This window comes from Styela clava, chromosome 7 (genome assembly GCF_964204865.1).
Source record: "Styela clava chromosome 7, kaStyClav1.hap1.2, whole genome shotgun sequence".
Lineage (NCBI taxonomy): Eukaryota > Metazoa > Chordata > Ascidiacea > Stolidobranchia > Styelidae > Styela > Styela clava.
Window position 1 is genome coordinate 5,113,289 of NC_135256.1, and position 25,880 is coordinate 5,139,168.

General features: G+C 34.6%; 3 protein-coding genes across 11 annotated transcripts in view; 1 reads left to right on the forward strand and 2 right to left on the reverse strand.

The window, feature by feature from the left end:
- Positions 1-5,955, reverse strand: part of LOC120327520 (intermembrane lipid transfer protein VPS13D-like) — a 101,077-nt gene extending 95,122 nt beyond the window's left edge. For both annotated transcript variants that reach the window (XM_078114635.1, XM_078114634.1), the window contains exons 1-2: positions 5,818-5,955; positions 2,157-2,286 (exon numbers count right to left, since the gene is read on the reverse strand). In XM_078114635.1, the coding sequence (XP_077970761.1) occupies positions 2,157-2,286; positions 5,818-5,914 (227 nt within the window). In that variant the 5' untranslated portion in view covers positions 5,915-5,955. The remainder of the gene's footprint in view (positions 1-2,156; positions 2,287-5,817) is intronic.
- A 7-nt stretch (positions 5,956-5,962) lies between these two features.
- Positions 5,963-15,208, reverse strand: LOC120327524 (mediator of RNA polymerase II transcription subunit 23-like). Its single transcript, XM_039393837.2, has one exon. The coding sequence runs from the start codon at positions 13,780-13,782 to the stop codon at positions 9,580-9,582; it is 4,203 nt and encodes a 1,400-aa protein (XP_039249771.2). The 5' UTR covers positions 13,783-15,208; the 3' UTR covers positions 5,963-9,579.
- A 1,501-nt stretch (positions 15,209-16,709) lies between these two features.
- The window catches only part of LOC120327522 (patatin-like phospholipase domain-containing protein 7), a 41,569-nt gene continuing 32,398 nt past the window's right edge, over positions 16,710-25,880 (forward strand). For 3 of the 8 annotated variants that reach the window (XM_078114637.1, XM_078114636.1, XM_078114644.1), the window contains exon 1: positions 22,903-23,070. In XM_078114637.1, the coding sequence (XP_077970763.1) occupies positions 22,918-23,070 (153 nt within the window). In that variant the 5' untranslated portion in view covers positions 22,903-22,917. Of the gene's footprint in view, positions 16,936-17,189; positions 17,297-17,679; positions 17,794-22,902; positions 23,071-25,880 lie in introns of those variants that run through there. The other 5 variants (XM_078114640.1, XM_078114641.1, XM_078114642.1 and 2 more) reach the window with 5 other exon arrangements.

A 25,880-nucleotide genomic window follows, 5' to 3' on the forward strand; every position in this document is an offset into this window, starting at 1 on the left:
AATAATGGGGCAAGGTATGTTGAATCAATGGCGCCCTAGAATGTCAAAAAAATTGTACCAGATAAGTCGCAAACCAATCCCTAAGTGTTTGGTTTAAACTGACGTAATCTGGCATCTCACCCATGGTGCAAATAATGGGGCAAGGTATGTTGAATCAATGGCTTCCTAGAATGTCAAAAAAATTGTACCAGATAAGTCGCAAACCAATCCCTAAGTGTTTGGTTTAAACTGACGTAATCTGGCATCTCACCCATGGTGCAAATAATGGGGCAAGGTATGTTGAATCAATGGCTGCCTAGAATGTCAAAAAAATTGTACCAGTTGAGTCGCAAACCAATCCCTAAGTGTTTGGTTTAATAAACTGACGTAATCTAGCATCTCACCCATGGTGCAAATAATGGGGCAAAGTATGTTGAATCCATGGCTCCCAAAAATGACAAAATAATTGTACCAGTTGAGTCGCAAACCAATCCCTAAGTGTTTGGTTTAATAAACTGACGTAATCTGGCATCTCACCCATGGTGCAAATAATGGGGCAAGGTATGTTGAATCCATGGCTCCCAAGAATGACAAAATAATTGTACCAGTTGAGTCACAAACCAGCCCCCAAGTTTTTGTTTAAACTGACGTAATCTGACATCTTACCCATGGTGCAAAAATGAGGGCAAGGTATGTTGAATCCATGGCTCCCTAGAATGTCAAAAAAATTGTACCAGATAAGTCGCAAACCAATCCCTAAGTGTTTGGTTTAAACTGACGTAATCTGGCATCTCACCCATGGTGCAAATAATGGGGCAAGGTATGTTGAATCAATGGCTTCCTAGAATGTCAAAAAAATTGTACCAGATAAGTCGCAAACCAATCCCTAAGTGTTTGGTTTAAACTGACGTAATCTGGCATCTCACCCATGGTGCAAATAATGGGGCAAGGTATGTTGAATCAATGGCTGCCTAGAATGTCAAAAAAATTGTACCAGTTGAGTCGCAAACCAATCCCTAAGTGTTTGGTTTAATAAACTGACGTAATCTAGCATCTCACCCATGGTGCAAATAATGGGGCAAAGTATGTTGAATCCATGGCTCCCAAAAATGACAAAATAATTGTACCAGTTGAGTCGCAAACCAATCCCTAAGTGTTTGGTTTAATAAACTGACGTAATCTGGCATCTCACCCATGGTGCAAATAATGGGGCAAGGTATGTTGAATCCATGGCTCCCAAGAATGACAAAATAATTGTACCAGTTGAGTCACAAACCAGCCCCCAAGTTTTTGTTTAAACTGACGTAATCTGACATCTTACCCATGGTGCAAAAATGAGGGCAAGGTATGTTGAATCCATGGCTCCCTAGAATGTCAAAAAAATTGTACCAGATAAGTCGCAAACCAATCCCTAAGTGTTTGGTTTAAACTGACGTAATCTGACATCTTACCCATGGTGCAAAAATGAGGGCAAGGTATGTTGAATCCATGGCTTTCAAAAATGACAAAATAATTGGACCAGTTAAGTCACAAACCAGCCCCCAAGTGTTTTTTTAGACCAGTATTCCCAACCCTTCTACCCTGGCAGACCTGTAAAAAATGTACCCGCGGACCACTGGTTCAGACTGCCGTGATCTGAATGTATTTGGACATAATTTGCCAATAAGTTGTTACTAACTCACATCTATCTGTAATGAATAACCATTCTTGTTTATTTCTGTAACAATTAACAATAGAATACATCAATGCCAATGTAACATGTGACATTTTTTAGTAACCCAGACACCTTCTCTCCACTGGGATAGATTTTCAAGATGTGGAATTTTATATGAGGTGGTGGTAATACAAAATGCAAAGTGTGGTACACTCATTGAAGGGCGCTTCAGAAGTGTGTGTACCAATAGGAAGGTAACTAAGTTTGTTCGCCTATTTTACATCAAGTTGTGAAGGACAGAAGCCTATGGGCAGGGGGTATATTTACTTGGCTAACACAGACAGTCCCAAAGTCGTAATAGAACTAAAAAAGGAAAATTGGAATAAATTTATCGCCTAACCCTAACCTGGTACACATACTACGGGAGTACCCATTGAAGACCACTTGTAGTGAACATAGAGCAAAAAAAATTGATGATCAATGTACAAAGCTGTTGTGGCCATATAATTTGTTACTGGCTTACTTGATAGTCTTGTAGCTTTTAATTCTGAGCACAATCTTCCCAATATGTCCTGACTTCAATACAATTCCTGGTAAATCCAGGTCATTCAAGGCATCTTTCTTCAATGGAAGATTCTCGAGTTCAACAGCACCTGGATTGATTTTACAATAATCAATGAATTAATAGATGTTGGGCTAGTAATATGTGCATTAGACCGACTATGGCATCACATGTTTTTGCAATATTTTGAAGGCTAAGTCCGCTGCCCAAGATGTAATTAATAAGGTATGAAATGCTTAACATAAAAGACTGTGGTCATTCCAAAAATAAAAGTTTCCAGTTTTCATGTTCCCCCTTTCCTTCACCGGTTCCCAATCTTTTTTCAAGCAACCCAAATTTTATAAAAATGGATTTTGAAAAATTTCGCGAGGATATGCTCAAATACTAGGTGGTATGTAATGCTCATGCCTTAAAGTGTCACAAAATTAACTGAGTAATAATAGCAGATGTCAAGTTTTTGCACTGTGATACTTCCCACATAAACAATTACTATTGAGCAACACTTCAATACAAACCTAAAAAAACAATAAGATTCACTGGACAATAAAATCATTAACTTAAGGTTTTTTTGGTTGAGCCCATAGGTTGTGAAACATTGCTCTACTTTATTCAGAGAAGAGTATGCTTCACCTTCGAGAATTGCATGTTATTTTTTTCAGAGAGTTCTCTTATACAAAAATAATAATAAATTCAGGGTTGTCCAAACGAATCGAATATTCGAATGTATTCGAATATCAAAGTATTCGAATACTTTTTCGGCTGATTTTCGAATAATTCCGAATAGTAGCCACTTTTCGCCGTAAACGTGGTGTTTCGTTTTACGGGAATATTCAAACGACTTTTTACGCTGTCTCAGGTATGTTAATGACGATGAAATAGAATCAGCATTTTGATTGTTTATATCCTGTGCGACGGTACGTCGCATAGTGTTGCGACATATTTGCACGTTTGCGCGGGTGGACATTGCCGACATTCGTATACGAGGCTTTTAATTTCCAAATTCATTTCCATTACGTCAAAAATTCGTCTAATGAGTCGCTTTTCTAGGCGGGGTGGGGGTGTCTAATTGAGAAAGTATGTTTATTTTATTTCGATGTGGCCTGCTTTTTATTCGCATGAGTCTTCTCAAACATGATTTGTGTAACCTTATATTTGGGTCTGCCAATCATGATATTTAATCGCAGGCCGGTTATCGTTACTCTAATAAGAAACACGGCCACCGAGATAAAGTGATTTGTGACCCTTTCGTTTTGCCGATTCAGCAGAACACGACAGGGACAGGAAAACACAGCTGTGAAATAACCCGTGGACGTACAGTGTAGTACTTATTAGAGATGTACCGATGTATCGGTATCGGGTATCCGTATCGGCAATATCGGCCATTTTTTTGGTATCGGCCATGTATCGGTATCGGTTAGATTAAGGCCGATATTACCGATATATCTACCTTTTTGATATGGTCCAGAATGTTTCAAAAGATAAGTTGGAATACTACTTTTTAATTTATTTTTGTCTGGAGAGATCGTGAGCTATGAGCCATACATGTCCCCACCCCTGCGAGAGAATAGGATTCACGTGTTTTTAGCTATTTATCAGCTAAACTAGCTCAAATAATTTGGCTATTTTCGCTGTCAAATTTTTATATTGACATTTTTAATATTACATAGTTTTTCTGAAGAAATATATCACAGCACATAACAAAAAGCAACTAGGCGCCCAGTTTTAAATCATACAGTGGAATTGGGGTCCTTCCTTATTAACGGCACATGGACTTTCGGCACGGGTATAAATTCTGACTGTTTGTCGTCAAGTACGAGTGTCATTTAGTCCGTCGACATCGATAAACTAAATTCCGCCAAAATTACCCCACTACACAGGTATTAATTTTAATTCTGCTTAACTACACGATTTCTTTATAGATATATTGACTTGACCGCCTAGCCCTAGACTGTCTCAAAATATATGATAACAATTGTAAAATATTATAAAATAGTGAAGTAAAAAAACATCCTCAACGGTTATCGGTGGGCCTTCTTTTTGTCGGTGCTGATTGATATTCTTTCATGTTGGCTTTGACTCATTGCGTCGATGATTACGATTAGCCACTAAATTAAATAATTGTAAAATGCTTTTAATTTGAACGTAGGACGGCGGCGCTAGAATGTGTGGGTGATATTCGATATTCTATTAAACACGAATAACGATATTCGAAGCTCGCGATATTAACATTAAATTCAAATTGGACATCCCGGCTTATGAGTTTTCTAATTGAACACCGAGATTACTAGCGTTACTGTACAATGTATCTTAATCAGTTACAGCATATGGATACCAAACATTAATTTCATATTATGTGATATATATATATCTTTTTTTTCGATCTGAAATAATGTGTACTATGAACAACGCTCAAAGACCATTGTTTCAACCCGTCTGCCCTACACAGCATACCTAATTAAGTAATAATTACATAGTATCGGTATCGGAATATCGGTAATATCGGCCTTTTTGTAGTATCGGCGTATCGGTATCGGTATCGGCGTTTTTAGCTGGTATCGGATCGGTATCGGTATCGGCGACAAAAGTGGTATCGGTACATCTCTAGTACTTATCACATTCTAAAATTATTTCAACATTCGGGTTAATAGGTTGTCCAAACTGATTGCCGCTTTACAGCTTAAATTTACCGCTCAATTGTTAAATATAGTGGTATGATCTGGTTCTAAACATATAAAATTATTAGCGCATATTAGCATAACTGAACAACAGGGACACAATTTTTTCACAAGTTTTTGATTCTTATTTTCGTACTCACGAAAATACCCGTCTTATTGGAGAAACCCCTTTTTTGAGTGCTAAAAATAGACATCGTCCTATTTGCCATGTGGACTTATCAGCCGGGAAATACGGTATTTATAGCCGTAATTGTTACCTATCCAATAAATTGTCACAAGTTGGAAAAACAAGTCGATTTATTAGAAAATAATTTCTGGCAAATAATTTTGATAACGATAGTTAAAAGTATCGATCCTTTACCACGATTATGAATAGTTTTTGATTCCTATTTATAAAATAATAAAAGTATTATTACTCAAACATACAACGGCGATCTGCGGACTTAAAATGTGTGGTAAAGTTCCCGAACATAATTAATTTTTGATTCGCATTTTTGTACTCACAAAAAAATTGTCACAAGTCAGAAAAATAACTCATACTTTCTCCCGCTTATCGGCAAATAATTTGGATAATGGTTGGTGTTTAATTAAAAGTATGGGCGTTTTACTAGGATGATTTTGTGTTGCGCAAATATTCAAATCCATCACCGATACCACTATTGCCGTATTAATTTAATTCTGTTAACATGACTCATGGTATATAAAATATATACCGCAATAATCTGCAAATATGAAATGCCTTGTGATATAGCTAGGTTGTAGATTGCAGTTATTCCATTGCTTATTGTATGGAAATTCCTACATACATTTAGATAAGCTTCAATTAGTGGATTTTATTTTCGAAGTATTCGAAATTTCATATTCGAAAAAAATAATTTCGAATGTATTCGAAATAGTGAACTATTTGGTATTGGCCATCCCTGAATTAATAACATCTAACAACAAACCTCGCAATAATCCAATAGATAAATTCTGTGTGTTGATATTTTCCACATATTCACCGATATATCTGTTCAATACCTGAGCGGCGATATTTTCAAGCATTTTCAAACTCAATTAATTAAGTCATCGTTATATTTTAAATTATTATAATCTAAATACAAAAGGAACATGATTGAAATTGAATGGGAAAAGCAAGTAAAAATTAACATTAGCGGTCTACAATAATGATACCAAAAAAATTGGCATTTTATTTCTTCCCTCCAGTTCTTATCCAAATGAGATTGGCAGGGTAGTTTTGTATCTATTTTTCAAGTCAAGTCATCTGTCAATGTCAATATTTTTCCAGGATTAATTACTGAATTTTTATGTAAGGAAGTATGGCTCACTCTGTGACATTCTCATGCTAAAGATCCAACAAATTTAACTTGGTGTTGGACAACAATTCCACATAAATTAACATTCCAATATGGAGAAGATGAAGGCAAGAATGCTGCGGTATCGCGACAATTTGCATCGCTACACAATTTGCTCATCTACACAAGCTTGGTACTACAATATACCAGACTTCATAATTAATAACACAGCACAAAAGCCACAATACATTAGCACAGAGCTACTCAACTGGCGCACCTCTCGAGTATTTGATTCAGACCGCACCTAATTATTTATTTTGGATCAATAATCCCACTTGTGAAGTTTCCTTTTATAAAATGACTTTTATAGTTTGAATATACCGGTAAATGAAAAAAAACTATAACACCATAATAAACAATCTTGATTAGCTAATAATCATCAGCTGGTCGAGGAAGTGTGCGTTTAAGGATGCCGAAATATAAATTCTGGAAAGACGGGACCCAAATAATTTCTAAGTTTTGTATGAGGATCTTCGGTAAAAATAGTTGAGTAGCCCAGCATTAGCATGCTTTAATGCGAATACAAAATAAACACAAAACAAAAGAGAATATGATGAAATCTCAGCCTGTTCAAAACCACAGGTTCATTAATACAGCAATGAAATCACACAAGATCAATGAGTCATCATCGCACTTATAAACACTGTGGTCACACATTCTTCTAACAAAGGCATGTTGTTATGGTGGTGGTTGCTAGGAAAACAGAAAATTTTTCAAACAGCTATTTATTTTTACAAATGATGATTTGAAAACAAGCTCGGAACGATATCCCACAAGTAAATCTTCAAAACGCTACATGAGCTTGGACTTTTATATTGTTACACTACTATGAAGTGCACGGACGACATTTTGAGCATCTTTGAGTGTAATGTAACATGTGCCTTTACAGAACTTTGTAAAAGTTATTCTTTGTAAAAAGAATTAGCTGTTTGACAAATTTTCTGTTTTTCTATTAACCACCCTGTATATTATTGATGAAAATTTCAGAATGAACTTCCTCATGGCGATGTGAAGGGTAAAGAGGGTCTATTTGGCTTTCCATTTAACTCTCTATTAATTCTTCAACTGTTCGGGCGCCCGGATTTCAATATTTTAGTTAATATTAATTCATTTTTGAACAGGTTTTCATCGAAACCGTCAAACGTCAAACATCAACTATGATGATATTTTTGTTTTTTTCAAAGGGCCATTAATATGTAAAAAACATTATCAAAATGGAATGGGAGTTTTGAATATATCTGCAGTCATTCAAATAAGTTTACAGTGCTAATTGGAAACATTTAGTCTCTTTGCATCAATGGCTGCTTATAAGAAGCTTTGTTTTCGAGACTAGGATGCAAGGGCAAACCATAAAAACGAGAATATCAGTCGGAGACTGAAGACTTGTCGATCGAAAGTTAGGGGATTCCCAAAATAGAAACTTCGATTTTGATTTATCCGCTCTTACTCCATAGCGACACTGTGTGTCCCATCACTGATTAATTAATAACTCGCTAATTATACAACATATTTCATCCAAAATCAATAGGCTTCTGGTCCGAAATATGATGAAGGCACATGCAAAATTTGGAGCAGATTCAACCTCGCTTTTGTGAGATATCGCTTGCATCTAACAGACAAATAAACAGACAGACAAACAAATACCTATCAACATACTTATCGAGATCGATAAGTACCGTAAATACAAAATGCTGATGGGTAATCGATTATTCACTGAATGACTGATTAACTTTGCTCTAAAATATTACAAATAAAACGAACAAGTTCAAACAAGTTAAAAATACTTCGATCTTGGTAATGACTAATGTATATTGATCATAACAAAAGTCTATGAACAGCTGCAGAATCATAAAAGAAAAAAGGCATCAACTTCTTGTTGCAAATTAATTATTATTGCCTGCAAATCAAATATTATTATCAATGTAGGTCACAACAAAGTAGAACCACAAAAAGCACAAAATAAAAATAATCAACGTAAAATTGCTGTTAATTAACTGAAGAAATTTCTCAAAACTAAACAATTACTTAAATGTTTAAATCTATTGGGTTTGAAAATGGCCATTATACAGGGTGTTCATAAAGTCCAATTATACAATTTTGACTTTGTGACAAAGTCAGTTCACAATATATCTTAACCAGGTTTGTTTTTTACTTCATTTAATACACCAACCATAAGTTGCACGACGAACCAAGGCTTTCTATTTCCCGCTCTACAATAAAGGATTCGTGCAACACTTTTAACCTTTTCAATTAGGGAATAAAATTTTTTCAGAATAAATTCGGAGTATTTAACCATGCAACCATGTCTGCTGTTAGCACGATAAAACAATATATACTCAGAGCAGTAAAACTGATATAGTAACTCAGCAAAGCAAACACAACAAACAAATATTGGAATAAATATTGTAGACTATGGGTGGGTGATCAAACATTCCAAAAATAGCCTCGTACAGGTTGACTACGAAAAACAGACCCAGGTCATTTGGAACATATTGGAGCATGATTATTTTGAAAAAAAACCTAAATATTTATGTCCATGGGAAAAATTAAAATCTTTATGATAGCTAGGCTATGATATACAGTTTTATTTTCCCCCTATCCTAAATTTATAAATTATTTAAAATAAAAATTCAGAAAAAAGAGATTTTGCCTACATGAATTTAGTTAAAGACAGTGTTGTAATCAAAACCACACACCCTACCCCACCCACACAAGAGTAAATATTTGAATGTCTGCTTTTTATAGTATTCTATAGCACACAATCAATGAAACATTCATGAGGAACAGGTGTTAATTAATCAAGATTATTTTAACATTAGTACAATCATGGGAGCATGTTTATAGATATGGAATGTTGAACTGGTTTTCGAAACAAATACACACTTACTGGTAACTGAATGAGATGACATAATTCGATATATCGGAGGTTCGCAAACTTGGGGTCGCGATCCAGTCGGGGGGGAATTCGAGCAACGAATTTTGGGGGTCGAGTACACCAATTTAACACAGGGTAATATAGCTATTATACCTTTTTAGATTTCTGATCCAAAACACAATTATTAAAGCTATTGCAAAACATAAATCTCGCGATTTCGAGAAAATACATAGGATCAGAAAAGCGGCATGCTTGCATTGAACGGTTCAGCATTTCAAACGTAAACAGAGGTCGCAGAAACTTTCAATATATTGAAAGGGGTCGCAAGATTGAAAGTTTAGGAAAACCTGCGCTATATGATAAGCCATCTTATTAATGTTGAAATATAAGTTGCTTAAAGTATACATATTACTTGTCCTAAGGTTTTACTGAAGATAAAAAAAATTATTTGTATCCAAGTCCAATTGTATCCACAATCTTTAGGTCCCATCACCGTGACTAGCAGAGGACGGTGCACTCGGACTTCTGAACTGTTCTTTGGCACTTGCGGTGTGGATGATGAACCTTAATCTTTTCCGCATGCCTGGTTTCAAACGATCAATAATACCTTCTACTTGATTATTAATCGCTATTCCAATATGCATGTACTTGAGATGATATAAGAAGTCGGCAATTTCATCCATGAAACGTATGTCATCACAATTTTCGCTGACTTGCAAGAGCATGTCGTATAAAACCACTGCTACGTCAATCATACATCGTGTTCGCTCATGCTGAAACCTCGGCAAAAACGGCCCGATCAGATGAAAGACATACAAAAGTTGAAGTTCTGTCATTACGTTAGGTTTGACTTGTTCTTTTAAAAACTGCGGAACGAGTGAGAGCTGTCCGATTCCCATATGATGCCACACTACGTGAGTAAGAGCGAGTAAACGCGTGCAAGAATGGTCAGAAAAAGACAAGTGCTGATCGGAAAATTTAAGCAAGTAATACGGGTACTCTGTCATGCCGACTGCAGAAGAATTCAGTGCTGGTGATTGTATTACATTCACTAATTCTGTGTGTAACGGTTTCCAGTAAATTTCCGGTAAAGTTGTGAGTAAAAGAGCAACAGCATTGGTCCACATCATTACATATTTGCGCTCTATCACAGATTGCATTTTGAGAACAACTTCCATTAAAGCCAGACCAACAGATTCAGGTTGCATTGGTAAAGCCATCAACTCAACACAAGTGACGTGAAGAGCATGAGCAGCGGCGTTTGGAAATTCATTAAAGCGCCAATCGCAAGCTGGAAACGGAGCTGGATGTTTCCCATCAATTGTATCAACAAGACGTCTCACTAACATACAAAAATAATTGTTTTCAGGTTTCCAATTGTCTTGTTGAGCAGCGTAATTCAAGTATTGCTCAGATAATGCCCAGTTCTGCGGTTTTGTATCATTCATTGATCCTATAATTGTCGAAACAAGAGTTTTTTTCAAACTATGACGATCGCGTAATCTAGCTTCATAATAATGCAATGTATTGAATAAATACGTAATTGGTTGTTCATGGAATTTATACAACGGACCAAGATGAGCAAGTAATGTTTCTAACGAATTCGTTACCGGCATTAATTCCAAAAATCGATGAACAACTAAATCGAAAACTGGAAGAAATCTCAAAGTCAAGTTTCCAAAATAAACCGGCAAATATTGCTGAGAAGAATCCGAGCTTTTTTCTTCTTCTTCGCCCTCAGTGGCCGAAGATTTCAAACCTTCGAAATAAAATTTCTCAGGAAATTTTCGATGATAATTCATATGTTTGACATGCCAGTCATCTAGCGTCCAATGTTCCGCAGATTTTGTGTCTTGTACAAATGAATGAACTCTCGCACGGAAATCATCCGGCTTCATCAACAAGTACTGAATAATAAAGAAAGCAACCTGCGCTTCATTTCCTTCATTGCAACGCAAAGCCAAGCATAAAATTAGTTGGTCCAGAAATACCAGATTGTATTTCAAAATCATATCTCGCACAATTGGAATGTATCGTTTTACATGACTACCACCATCTAGTGAGAACTCGTGCACCAAAAAATCTGAAAAAGTTCGCACATGTGTTGATAATTTTCGACGTCCAATGACAGTTAGAATATTGTGACAAACCAGTGAAGGCTTTCTGTCTAAAGTTAGAATCTTCCATAACAGACACAGAAAGAACGGAGGTGAGCCATCCATAGTGAAATACGCTAAAGCGTCACTTTCGCTTACTGCTGCATTGCTGTTGCTATTCGAATTGCCAGGTTGGGCACTTTTACTAATAACTTGGCCCCATTTTCGATATTCGTCTTCGACATTATTTTTTAACGTTTCTTTATTCGTACATTCGATTTGGTTATGTTGATAAAATATTTGTAAACTACGTGGAAAACATTTCAAAGTATGTGAAGCCCATCTATGTGGAGTTTCTTCCAAAATTGCTTTCAGAATATCGTTACACCACGATCCAGAAATTGTCTCGGCCCCTGTGATATGTATTGATCTTGCAAGTGTGAGCACTAATGCACGGTTAAGTTCCTCCGATTCTTTGGAAATTATTTGTTTCGGTTCACTCGTGAATCGTGATAATTGTGGCTTAACATCTGCGTTGGACAATGCTGTGATCATTCGTAATGCAGTACTTTCTACGCAAATTTGTAACTGGTTATGATCAGTATTAGGCTCTGCTGCTACCCGGTGTAAATTTGTCAATAATTGGATGCGATATTGAGGTTGAATATGATGCAAACGATAGCTGAACATTTCCAATAAAGTATTCAAAATACCGAGTGAGTTATTTTGTAAAACTTTCGGAAATACTTGACTAATAAGACCTTTGACCCCAAGCGATTCCGTTTCCATGTAAACCAACAATCGACTGTACGTCTCTACCACTGCAGGTGACAAAGCCACGTTCGAATTATTCTGCGCCAAATTCATAACTTTGACCACAATATGATGAATCAAACTCATTTTTGTGTGAACAGTTAAAGAATCGAGGAGACTCATTGAAAGTGGTGTTGTTTTAGCAAAAGCTACGCAGTTTTCTCCGGGTAAAGGTGTCGTAGTCGAATCTCCATAAATACTGTCAACTAGAGAGTTAATAGGTCCGTTGAAAAGTTCTGTTGTCGTGCTACAAGCGTTACATATCAGAGCGATCGCATAGTCTTGCAAACTGTTGTTCTTTGATTCCAAACAACGCTGCAAATACTCGTGGTGTTTTTGTAATGATACTGGTATCGCACAATGTTGAAATTGTGCAGTTTTGGACGTGGTGCTAATAGACCCCGAAGAGCTGTTAGAACTTGCATTTTCTTGTTGTTGATTATCACTCTGGGCTTTCCTGTTCAAATGCATTAAAATGCAAATTGCAGCAAACTTATGTGTGCTGAACGGCTTCGTTATATCAGGTTCTGGAAGAGGTTGACGTTCAGAATACAACAAATTCATCAACTTTATAATCGGAAGAAAATCGCTGAGTGGATTTTTTTGAATGCTTCCTGAAATAAATTGAAGCAAGACCCACATTAAATGATCACGTCCATTTTTGACATTTCTTGATGAAAGTTTCTGATAAAAATTTTCAACCATTCTTGGGAAAACTGCGAATTGCAAAAGAACAAAGTAGATCACCTGACTTGATAAATGTTGCCATTGTAAATGTATTATACGATAAGCATCGTCCTTTTCATCTAAATTTTCGATTTCACTAGTTCGTTCCATTGTGCTGACAACTAAATCAACCAGTTCTGTTTCTAACGCTTCGCATCTTTGCTTTTGCTGTTTTTGAAGATTCAGAACATGACACACCATATCTCTTGAATACGGCTGCTCAAGAATGTATCTCAAGAGCTTCGTTTGGCGTTGATATAAACTTCTATCATACGGAAGTTGTCCTTTCGTTGTGAATCTCAAAGTCTCATGATCAAGTTTCCAAGTGGTCGTTAACGGAACAGAAAAATGAAAAACAACCGGCAAAAGATGTGACCGTCCTGTTGTGGAAACCATGGTCGCCGTTGCACGAAATCTGTCTACAAACTCCGCGACTTTCCCTGATAGACTCCAATGACCGGATGGTTGGTCCTCCCCAGAATATTGACGAATCTCATTAACGGCTAAATACCCTGGTAATAGACAAGCTTCTGGATCCAATAGGTATTCAATTACATCAATTATAGCATTCATTTGTTCTGTCATTTCAGACCAAGAGGTTGTCGGTACATTTTTCAACTTCAACAGAACTAGATGCAGAATATCACGACATCCTTTATATTCAATTAAATGAATATATTCCTTTAAAATTTCAAACGTTTTGCACCAATGAACACGACGATTATGTTTCAACATTTCATGAGGAATTAAACGCTGCAGAACTGTTTTGGTAGGTAGTATCGAATCCTTCAAACAAATTTTGATCATGTCCGCTACAAAATTTATGTGACGTAAAACAGTTTGTTTATGGAAAAAATTCAACAAACCAGACACACAATCTTCGGGCGCAATCTCTCGGGTCATTTCTTGAAATTGAGAAAGGCATGCACGGAGCCGTTTGTCATGGTCTTCTGGAGTTAAACGAACAAATCCAGCAAAAACATTCACTATTGTATCTGTCTTCAATGCGTCGTCGAAAACTTTTTCAAGTCTACTATCAATAGACATGTTGATTCCCTTGTTTAGAAAAAATTCATTGAATGGAAAATTTTCAGCAAAAGTCGGACATTACTTAAATCCAATATACAGTAAATAATGGCTCTATAAGTATTACTGAAATATCAATTGGATTATTTTATATAGGCCTATTAAATGTCTTGGTAAGAATTACTACAGTATTGATTACAGAAAAAGAATGACATTAATGTGGCAATTAAAAGAAGCGCTAATATAGTAGTACAATACGACACAATATCCAAATTCCTAGAATTTCCCTCCAATTTGTTCAATAAAACATACACTCCATGTGTCTCACAAAAGAGGGCACCACGTCGGATGCGTCATATCACGCCATGCTTGTCTCAATAGTAATCTAAATTAATCGCGGCCGCCATGTGACCAAAATTGCCATTTTTCGCTAAAAACTCTCGAATGCCACGGTAAAAAACTTTTTCCCTTCGGTAAATTGGATTATTTTTTCCAGAGAAATTCAATGATGACGTTTTTAGATTGCGCTTTTTTGTAGTATTTTGCGCCAACTTCATTATACTGCATTTTTACCGATATTGAGGGACAACAATGTCCAGACGTCTGCCAAAGGAGGACTGTCTGATCATCGGTAAAATGGGTTTCTCTGAAACAGGACAATGTCACTCGATTTGTATAGTGTGCTGTACTGTAGTGACATAAATTTGCTTGAATGATTTATTGAATAAGCTAATAGTAGGCTGTTCAAAATTTAAATATCCTGCGACGCCAAAACCAAATTAAATGGTTCTTCCAAATTGAATTAAATATTAAACTAGACGAGTATTTTAATTTAAAAAATCCAGTTATCATACAGATAAATTAGAATTCCGACAATTTCAATCAAATAAATTATACATGAAGTTCTGCACAGTACTGCAGTATTTAACAAAGTGTTAATCGATAAATTAACATAGGAACAGGACTTGAAAATGTATCCAAAGCGAAATTCAAAATGTTTACAAACTTTTTCATGAACTGGCCGACGATATCAAACTTCTAAAAATTGATTCAATATCGATATGATAAATAAAAATACTAAGCACTAAAACTTGGAATGTAGCAGAAAACTTTGAATAAAAAGCAACATAGTAGGATGTATAAACTTATCAGATCAAATTTAATTAGTGTGGCCACAAGTTACATTGTCCACTGTTTAGAAATGAAATACTGCAAACCACACTTGAGATGTGGATGAGAGACATGTACGTACACTGCAGCACTGCCAACAACTCAGGATTTGAAAACAAATTTGAATGAAATTCAGTCACAACATTTATTTTCAAATCACATTTTTGTTTGTTGTTATTTAGGCACTTACTTGCGTTAACTATTTAAGACCTGTAGACCCCAAACTTGTTCACAACTTACTTGATGATAAAATATATTACAAGACTGCAAGAGGAGCCAAGTTTAAATTGCTGAATAGTCTTGTCTAGGAGGCGCGGCGGTGTGGCTCAACGGGCGAGTGGGAGTGGTGAATCCTCTGCGGCCCATGGGCCGGGGCCACGGCCCATCGAATTGGGCCTCGGCCCATCAGGCTATGGGCCGCGGCCCATCAAGTTGTGTAAAGAAACTATTCACTTGGCTAACACAGACAGTCCCCGAACTCATAATAGAACTATAATGTAAAAAAATCTGAATTTTTCTTGTCCTAACCCTAACCTGGTACACATACTACAGGAGTATATTTTTTTGGTTTGAATATTGACAATTTGGTAAAAATTGAAAATTTTGTTAAAATAATTGAATTTTTCTTGATGGGGCTGCGGCCCATCAAGCTATGGGCCACGGCCCATGTGGCCCAATTAGATGGGTCGTGGCCCTGGCCCATGGGCCGTAGAGGAGTCACCACTCCTGTAGCAACGGGCTAAGCGTTAGGAATACGCTCGTGACCGCACCTCTAATTACTCTGCGTGGGTTCGAATCCCATGCAGGGATGGTTATGTGCGAGAGGATTGCTGGACTCCTCGCCGTCGTTGGGTGGTTCATGTAACCGCTGGTCGGTTATGGCTTCCTCCAGCACCAAGTCCATGCTTCCGAAAACAAACAATACGGTAAAACTAATCCCATACCTGACTTGGAATGGTAACCGGACGTGAGGCCGTGGTTCGCCATATGGATAAGCCGTCTTATCAGCTTTCCTCTCCCCCGGGATGAATATGTAAATCCTATCCTATCCTAGTTACCGGTATAGAAAGCAATAAACGAACTTCCACAAGAGTCTATGGTTGAGCCAAATAAGATAATTCACTATGAAAACGATTCCAAGTTACTAAGCAATTAGGTAAACTACCCGTCCCATAATAAAATATATAAATACACAATACAAAACACACAATGGCAAATATTTAAATCCAATTTGCCCATCTTCTCTAAATGTCCAACTTCATTTACTTCCATGTTTGATCCATGTTTCCAGGGTTGATCACTATGATGCACAAAGATCAAAACGTATTTTGAATTCGGCTGTGGTTTTGCTCTGCTGATTTGTATATACTGTAAGTTTTATACGCTTACTTAGTATGATATAATAAGTATACCGTACTGTTTATATCATTTAAAATATTTTTTTAATGTCAACTTTTCCAAACTTTATAAAAAAAATAAGAGAGGGAACATTTATTTTAACCGTGTAGGAATAATTTGCTAATTAGTGGGGCGTGACGACAAATATTAGCGACCTCTAGCGAGTTGTTTTGCCTCATTTTTATCGTCAGCAGGTGACACACTTGAGCTTTTCGTTATTGATTTGTTGCCAGAATTTTCTTCTCATTTCGTAAAAGAACAACTTATTTTTATTCTACTATTTTGTGTAAATTGAAGGATAAAAATACATAGTGTAATATTATAATAATTTTTATATATAAAATTGTTTAATGAACATATATTCCATTACTTTATTAGATATTAATTTCCTTTTGAGTATTTCCAATTATCAGGTCTGGCAATTGTAGATCAATAGGAGAAATGCCGATTCACCGGTGTTGTTTTTCTATTTGCTCGTCGGCATTTCTACATTTGCAGCGATGCAGCTTTATTAAATTCCACTGTTGTCGAGTATACTGGTAGAAGGAAGCATTGCATAGAAGACTGCAATACAATTCTGGAAGGTTCAGTTCTTCGTATTCTAAGGTGAGAATAATTCATCAGTATGCTAGATGTCAAAATACGGTTCTGATTCTGTAATAGACTAAGTTTTATTTTTTTGTTTTGTTTTTATCGTCTTTTATGCTGATTGTGGAGTAAAAATTGTCTTATACCATTATACTCCACTTCTTTACTGGGTATGTTTAGATGGTAGGATATGGTATGAACCACAATTTTTTTCCTAATTTCGATAGATGATATTTTCGATTTCGTGGAATCACTACGGTTTTATATTTCAGGTATTCGTGTGTGCTGTGTATGCAACATTTGTCAAGGTGCCTTGAACCTATAATACTGTGATTCATTGATGCTTTGTGTATGATTGCTGCTCAAAATTTTAGATTTGGTAGATAAATCAACTTTTCTGATTGACTAATTGTATTGCAGTATAGTAGATACTGAGATACGGTACTTTCAAATGAGGCTTCAAGGCTTATCTATAGGGCTTTATATTTATTTATTCTTTGACTTGCATTTTAAGTCAATAGTTTTAAAACATTGAAAATACACCTTGTATGAACAAACAATGTTAAAATGACATTTAAGGGTACAAAGAGGCACCAATCTTACTTTTGAGAAACTTACATTTACATTCACAGTATTTGTTGTATGGTTAATTGAATTTAAATTGTTACCAAATAAACCATTTATGAAAGTCTTTTAATATATATCATATATTTCTTGTTTTTGGTATGAACAACCTTATCATTTTTTGATTGTTCATATTCTTTCTTTGTAGAGATGGATATGTAAATGACTGCAATGGATTACAAGTCTCTTCAATATGTTTCTTTTCTTCGAGAGAAGATTGAAGATTATATCATGGCAGCTGAGCTTAACAATGTAAGTGAATATTCCTTTTATAACAATGGAAATAATATAATGCAATATTTGTAGAGTTTGTAAGTGATGGCTTACAATTTTTTAGGATGTCAAACTCGTTTTATTTTTTGGATAGCTTTTCATACTTGCAATGGTATGGATAAACTTCTGACTACATTTTTCGCCAGACGCCAGACTTAGAATGTGTGAAATTATAATGGGCTGTTACCATTTTATTACCTCACACATCTGATCTTTGACACATTGTATATACCGAGTTCATTTTCTTTAATCACCTAGTCTTTTGTAAAATCTGTTTAGGGAATCGACAGCTTAATGATAGTAAAATTCTACATCCAACTTCATCTATATTGTAACTTATCTACAAGATAGTTCAGAGTATATTTAAAAAAAGCCATAATATTTTATTAAAATCTTTTTTTTTTTGTTCACAAAGTCTTGCCGCAATTTTGCTTTTCTCTTTTCACATTCAAGTCATGCTTTAATTACTGTGAGATTCACTAAAGTTTCAAACACTATTCCGCAGTCAAACACCATTTATTTAATATCAATCCATGATTCCGAAAACAAATAACTGACTAATCTGATATCCGACATGGACTGGTAATCAGACGAGAGGATGTGGTTTGCCATATGATTAAGCCGTCTTATCAGCTTTCCTCTCCCCCAGGATAAATATGTTAATCTTATCCCATCTTGTGGTGAATGTCACAATTCATATGGAGGCGTGTCAATGATGTTCTTTTAGCACGTCACACAATTCTCAATATCTGTTCACTTATTAATCATCAAATCTATGCTATAAATATCTAAGTGGGCGTATCACTGGGCGTTTTCTGATGATGGCACTCCTCTTATTATTGAACAATGACCTTATTGACCTTGAGATATTCCTTCTTTGGTTAACCTATTAGCTTACTGTCAGCATGTCGATTTGTCCTCTAAGGAGGATGCTATTCAAATTGAATTGGGTCCATACGACCATTCCTTCAACTAACTGTTTATTGTAATCCGTCATCATCAAATTTACTCTATATTTTTAAACAACATAATAACATGATTTTGTCCTAATTTTGTTTTAATTTCATAATGTTAACGACCACTACTAGAAAGTATATTTGAAGTTGAATTCAAGCTTGACTACTAGTTTTGATTTATTTTAAACTTATCTTGGTTTTTCTGTGGCAGAGCCTTATTTGTTGCAAACACCGGTAGGTCATAATTGTGGTTGACACAACTTATTTACATGTTTTCTAATGCATTACATTAGTTCATGATATGTTTTCTGTTTCACTCTGGACAGGTTGACATTGTGGGCACTGGCAATAAAGTGAGCAGTGGTTCTCAATATTTTATGGCAGTCATGTCCCTCAGTTTATCATTCCAGTGGTATGTCATTTTGATTGGTAGATTCCAAATCCCATTATGTTTGAGCAATTTATGCTTAACAAAGTGAAAACACCCTGTGAAATCTCTTATCAAACAATGAAACTAGGAAGAATGGGGAGTTTTCTTATGAATGAAAAATAAAATTAATTTTGCGCCAGCATTGTGTCCTCCCCCCCCCTCCCCAACTGTAAATACCTATATTTTTACTCTGTGGCGCCCTTAGGGACTGCTGAAGTGGGGCCTTTGCTTATTCAGCAGTTTATGACACTTTGTGTGAGACCAAAATCTTCAACGTAAGATGCCAGCATATCGTATTTATGTTCCAAATAGCATTTTTTTATCCATTTTTAAATTGATAAATCTTTTGGTTAAAATTTCCACAATTTAAATTCCTATTTAAAAGGTAAGGTCAGATGATGTCACAACATGTTTTCAATATTTCTTTCTAAATAAAATGTCTTTTATTAGTTTGTTTTGTCCTCAATCAACAAGGGCCAAACCTGAGTAAATATACTTAATGTTTCGCAACTATGCTAGAATTGACTTCGGAAGGAATTAAACTGGAGAGAATTTATTTGTTGCTGACTGTCTGTTGGATGTTCATAAAATATAGTTTAAAAACAAGTTCAAGGTTTTTTGGGGATTGGTAAGAATCAGAAATGCTTGTGACTTGGCTTGGCTTGTCCTGTTCAGACTGGTTTTTTCAGTTAATTTGGGTTTATGGGTGTTCAAGTGTTCGGTGTTCATGAAATTTAGTTTAAAGAAAAGATTGAGTTTTTTCGGGGGCTTGGTATACCAGGTAATTAGAAATGCTTTTGACTGGCTGTTCATGTGATATAGTTGAGAGAGAAGTTTAGGAGAATTTTCTAGACTTATCGTAATTTGAGTGACAAAACACCAGTCATTAAATGAATGTCATTTCGTTTCAATAAAGTTGTACTGAGTTAGTCAGATAGCAGATTTTACATTACCTAGTTACTTAGGGCAGTCGCCTTTAATAAAGACATTCATGAGAGTTTTTTTATTTGTCACTTCAAAAAACAAACAATCAACAACAGAATATCTATAATAAATAAATATTGAAGGATGGAATGATCAATCATCGAGTCTACAGAACTTATTAGGGAAAAACTGTCGGTTAGGCTTGAAAGAAGTTTTTCATCCATTCAAGAATCGTCTTATGTCATAGTAGTAGCTTATTCGAGGTGGCTCCTGTTCTTACTAGTCAAACTGTAATCTTTTAAAAAATTTCTTTAGACTATATTGTCAGTAAGAAACCAAAATAAAGAAAAAGTTTTGAATAGAAGAATCATTCTCTAAATTCTACCCTCCAAATCCCCATTACATGGCAGCAAGACAAGTTGTGTTTATAGTATTATAGTTTATTTCAAAATTTCTAAATAAAATTACTATTTTTGGGACATCAAGATATTTCTATAATATATATTTTGGTTTCAATATTTGTGCAAGTTTGAAAATGGAAATTTGAATATCTAATTTATGCTCGTATTAACATTTTGAGTTTCCTCTTTATTTCAGTTCAGACAAACTGTTGTTTGATATTCACTAAAAATAATAAAGTGTTTTATTTTGCATTTGTAATCAGGTCAGAATCGTGTTTTATTTGACCTGAGTGCGTTAGTTTGAAATATCTTAATAATTATTTGACCAGAGCAGACTGGTTTCTTGGAATGCAACCAATTTAATTTCGCAACAAAGAGACTGAAATCCATTACTCATGATGACTATATAACCATGTGATAGGATTGCAGATCATACTTTGGACTTTAATTTTCCTATTTTTGCCTATTTGCAGTTTTGCAAAATATTATTACTCAATCTTTGAGCAGTAATATTAAACTGAGAAATGCAAATGGAATGCAACCTTCTATGTGTTGTCCATGTGAATATAATTTTACAAAATGACAGCTTATTTGCAGCGAATTGTATTGCTTAGTTGTTGGGTTTTTCAATGTGATTATTGCAATATAAATAATTAGTCTATTTAGAGAGGAGTTTTTATGTCTAACTTGTCAAAAATTAAAATTTCAGTCATATATTATGGATCAGGAATGTCGTATATCATAATCCCAATTAGGCGATAATAAATTGAAATTTTCACTTCTCAAAAGCCCGAGATCAATTAATCTTGATAATCTTAGTATGTTCAGAATGTTTTTCTGACATTCTTTACAATTAATCTACCATTTAATATGGTAGATGAGCGAATCTAATATTAATTTGGTATTTACATCTGAAATTCCACCTAAAAATCTGAAATTCCAACTACAAGTTTACATTGAATGAAGAATTCACTGAATCAAGGATATCTTCAACTTATTTTTGAAATGTTTGATCGTTACATTGCTAGTTATACTAACTGTCAATTCCAATTGCAGGAAAGTGACTCGATAATATATGAAATAGAAACATGCTTTGGGAATACTTTAGTTTGAATGGTTTTCTAACTTCTCAATTAGTTTAGTACCGGTAGATGTTGAAATCTATTGTTAAGTTTGTCGCTAAAACAACACTTCTGAATTGTTTATTTTTAAAATGGACATAAAATGGCCCATTTCATTCAGCAATAGTTATACCATCTGTATTTTGAAATAGAATGATTTTTTCATTACCAACCATATAAAATTTTGAAGTGTTTTAATTTTACTGCATTAATTTTAATTTTTCTATCATAACCACGTGAGAATACAACTTATTTCCAACATTTGCAAAATTTGTGCGATCGTTCGCAACTTTTCCTGTATTGCATTCTTTCCAAAGTATTGCATAACATCGGAGTCGAACTCATCAGAAATTCTATAAAGCCTTATGACTTATCATATGACTATGCTGTCACAATATAGAAAAACAGACGAAAGGAAATGGTCGCCAACTGTCATTCTATCCTGGAAAACATGTGGATCGGTTGCCACTTTTTTATTGATCCTAAACGCTTTCTTTAAGCATGAAACATGTATGACCATGCCCATATTGACATATTTGATAAATGTCCTAGTTATACTAACATGATAATCAATCACTAAAGCTATTTATTATGTCATAATTCGTGTGCCGGTTCTTTTTTTCTTTGCCTGCATAGAAAAACATAAATTTCCATAACTGTTGACATATTGATCATTACATTTGCAAAAGGGAGTGTCCAAAATTATTGTCACTCTAGGTCACTTGTGTCATTTTGAAATGCTGTTTATTGAATAATGGTTACATAATACGAGTTTTGATTTTATAAGTTTAGGTGTTTATAAATTTAGTATTGAGTTTCAGAATTTAGTAATTTAGTATATATGAGACAAAAATATTTTTATGTAAAAGTTGTATTGAAATCCATCAAGTTACAGGTATCGTCATTTCGTTATAGGTCATAATTATCAGAGGCGAATTCAGAAAGGGGTGACCCCCTTTTGAAATGTAAAAAAAGGATTTTTTTGTATCATTCATAGCAATTTTTCCTGGCTTAAAAAGCTTTTTAGACGCACGAGACTCTTGGAAACGCATTTTCGCTAGCTGTATAACTTGGCAATTAGAAATTTCAGATCTCTCCCTGTAAATATTCTAATCATTATCAGTGGTCGTTTCCAAATCTTTTATCAGTAGTTATTATGTTTGTAAGAAGAGCTACAAAAATCCTTATCACATTGACACTATTTATATTTCATTCCTCTATCCATTTATTACCTTAATTTAAAATTACTTCATTTAAGACTTCCATATTACATGGGTTGTGGAACAAAATATAGACACTTGTATACGAGGCGATTAGTGGTGTCACAATTTACAATATTGAATCATTTTAAAGATATTTTCATATTGGAAGACATTTGTGTGGGATCCTTGTTTCTACAGTCATGTCATGAGACTACATATTATGTGAGATTGATTTCCTTTGTAATATTATAAGCTTGTAGAATGTCTTGAGGACAGGTATTGTCAGGAGATTATGTGAACATTAAGTTGGTTTATATTTTTAATATCACTTTATTTTGCTATATCATCTAATAAATCTGTAGAAAATTATTCAATGAATAATCGATTTTTGTAAATTTCAACTCAATTCAGGCAATACATAGTTCTACTCATACAATACTGAATATCCATTTCTTAAGTTTAGCAATGAAAAAGACTTCACGTTATTCTGTTCTGTTCTGATAAATTTCTCTGCTAGTTTTACTTATCTAAATCTTTGAACACTTCAACTTACATTGCACTATAAGGTTATCACATATTTAACACTTTCTCCAAAATGTTTTTTCTGATAACACTAATTCTAATTCTTATAGGTTGAAACATTTTACATCCCCGTTCTATCACATCCCTTCTCTGTAATTAATACTACACGCCATCTGCCATGTTACGCCCAGTTTGCAATGTTGATTACTGGCTTTTCATGGCTCATATATTATTTATGGAGAAGAAAGTCAGTCTGTGTCACAACTTGCAGTTTTCAGAAGTGATTTACTACAGTAGGGAAGGTCTATCTGATAGTTAATAAAGAAAGGTATTCTTAGACCTTGCATTTAGGTATTTCAGAATAGTACAGCGTTGTCCATAAAGTCCCTTTACAATTTCAATTTTGCTATGAAATCAGTTCTCAATATATCTTAACCAGGTTATTGTTTTTTCATCAGTAGTTGTTTAACCTTTTTTTTTATCAGTGATTGAAGTATTTTTACCTCATTTAATACATCTGTGAGGGCCAAAGAATATGTGGTGTCGATAAATTCCCTTTGCCATTTTAAAAAAATTTAGGACTTCATGGACACCCTATATATGTTGGAGCTAAGGCTCTCAATATCCAAATTTTACAAAGAACTAACCCAGATACAGTTGAAGTGTTCACATTTGATTTATTGCTGTGGGGAAAGAATGTCTGATAGTTTTTATGATTATCTTTGAACATAAAGTAGTTTTTGTTTTCAGTTCTTTTCAAATTATAGATTAATGCAACCTCTTGTTCTTTCGAGCTGCTTGGGTTTTATATTATACCGTTGCAAATTCAACACTCTATAGATTTTATTTCATCTCCTAATAGTCTGTTGAAATATGCGTTTAGTATTTGGGTTGAACATAGTCAAATGATACAGCCAATTTACAAATGTGTATTTTAGGAAACAATCATATTTTTGTGACAAATTGTCTTGAATCAGACACTGTGACACCAAATATTTCAATTTATAACATATTTAATATGATTTCACCATTATTTATTTCAAGTACTTTGCGGGACAAATGATGCATTATGACATTGAAGCTAGGTAATATGACATCACTGACTTAGTTTTTACGCCATATATCAAATTTCATAATTTTTCAGATATTTTTAGAAAAATATTCTTCAATTTTCACTGAAAACATGTTATTTTATGTAATTCTGTCTTTACTGTTCGTTTCAATACGCTTTTTGAATTTTATCAAGAATCTATACAAACACATTTTAAAACTCCATTTCATTACACTGTTGTTAAGTTGCATAAAAAGTAGGATATCATGTTGTAAAGCAGCAATTCTTTATTCTTACAAGAACAAGTACGTACATAAAAAGTTTTGCATATGACTTATCTGTAAGCTGTGTTTAAAACAGTTGTATGTTGTGCAGAATAAACTAGGTCAAATGTAAAGTAAAAATATATTTGAATTATTAGGTTTGAATAGTGATTATTAGTCAGTTTATTACGTCTTTTATGACACAGTTTATTTTTATTGTGTGCTGTTTCAAAACTTATTTAAAACCCTATCTTATTAAATTTTCGAAAATAAATATTTTTCATATATAAATGGGGTTTCAAGTTGGATTGATTGTCATTACGTTTGAATTGCTGGTATTGGTTCTGCAGGGTAATAAAGAGCATAGATCAGTTTTTCTTTCTGTCCATTTCAAAATATTCGGTAGTTGGTTTGAGTAGCATAGTCTAGTTGTATTGCTTCTTTCTGTTGGTCTTTGTTTTAGTGGATTCGTATTGTATTGTAGCAAGAATCAAAAGGGCTAGATTGAGTGTTTCAGAATTGCATCAAAATTTCACAAATTGTATTCTGAAACTTCCTCAGATAGGCAGTTATGGAAGACCTCCAAAACTACTCATTATGCCAAAATATTTCAGAATTATTTTTTCTTTGTTTGAAAATGTCTGGCTTTGGTTCGGCAATGCTTTATAAAATTTTATTTGTGGAATTGTGTTGAAACTTTAATGAACCACTGAATTCTATAATCATCCCAAAAATATATTTTTGAAATATTAAATTCAAAATATAAACTTCTTGGTTTAGGTAAATACCCCTCTTTTACAATAGTACTCTTTTATCATAGTCAAGTAATTAAAATATTCACCAGAAGTTTTAACCAAATTAAAAATCTTGGCCAGTGAAGGATAGGTCAGTCCTGTTGTCTATCCATATCCCAGGTGTATAAAAAGAATTTGGTGGAATAGATAAACGTCAAATGGTTCATATACCACATTGGGGGCTCCCGAAGTATGCGAACCAAGATGATGGCGGACATCGGAATGTAATATGTGTACTAGGTTAGGGTTAGGCCATAATTTTAGGTATAAATACTACAGGAGGCTCTTGGCTAGTCTTCGAACTGATAATAGGACTAAAATAAGGAAAATTAAAAAAAAATTATCTCCTAACCCTAACCTGTTACCCATGTTACGTTCCGATGTCCGCCATCTTGGTTCGCA

Coding starts and splice junctions, on each gene's coding strand:
- LOC120327524 (XM_039393837.2), bottom strand. CDS start 13,782: ATGTCTATTGATAGTAGACTTGAAAAAGTTTTCGACGACGCATTGAAG.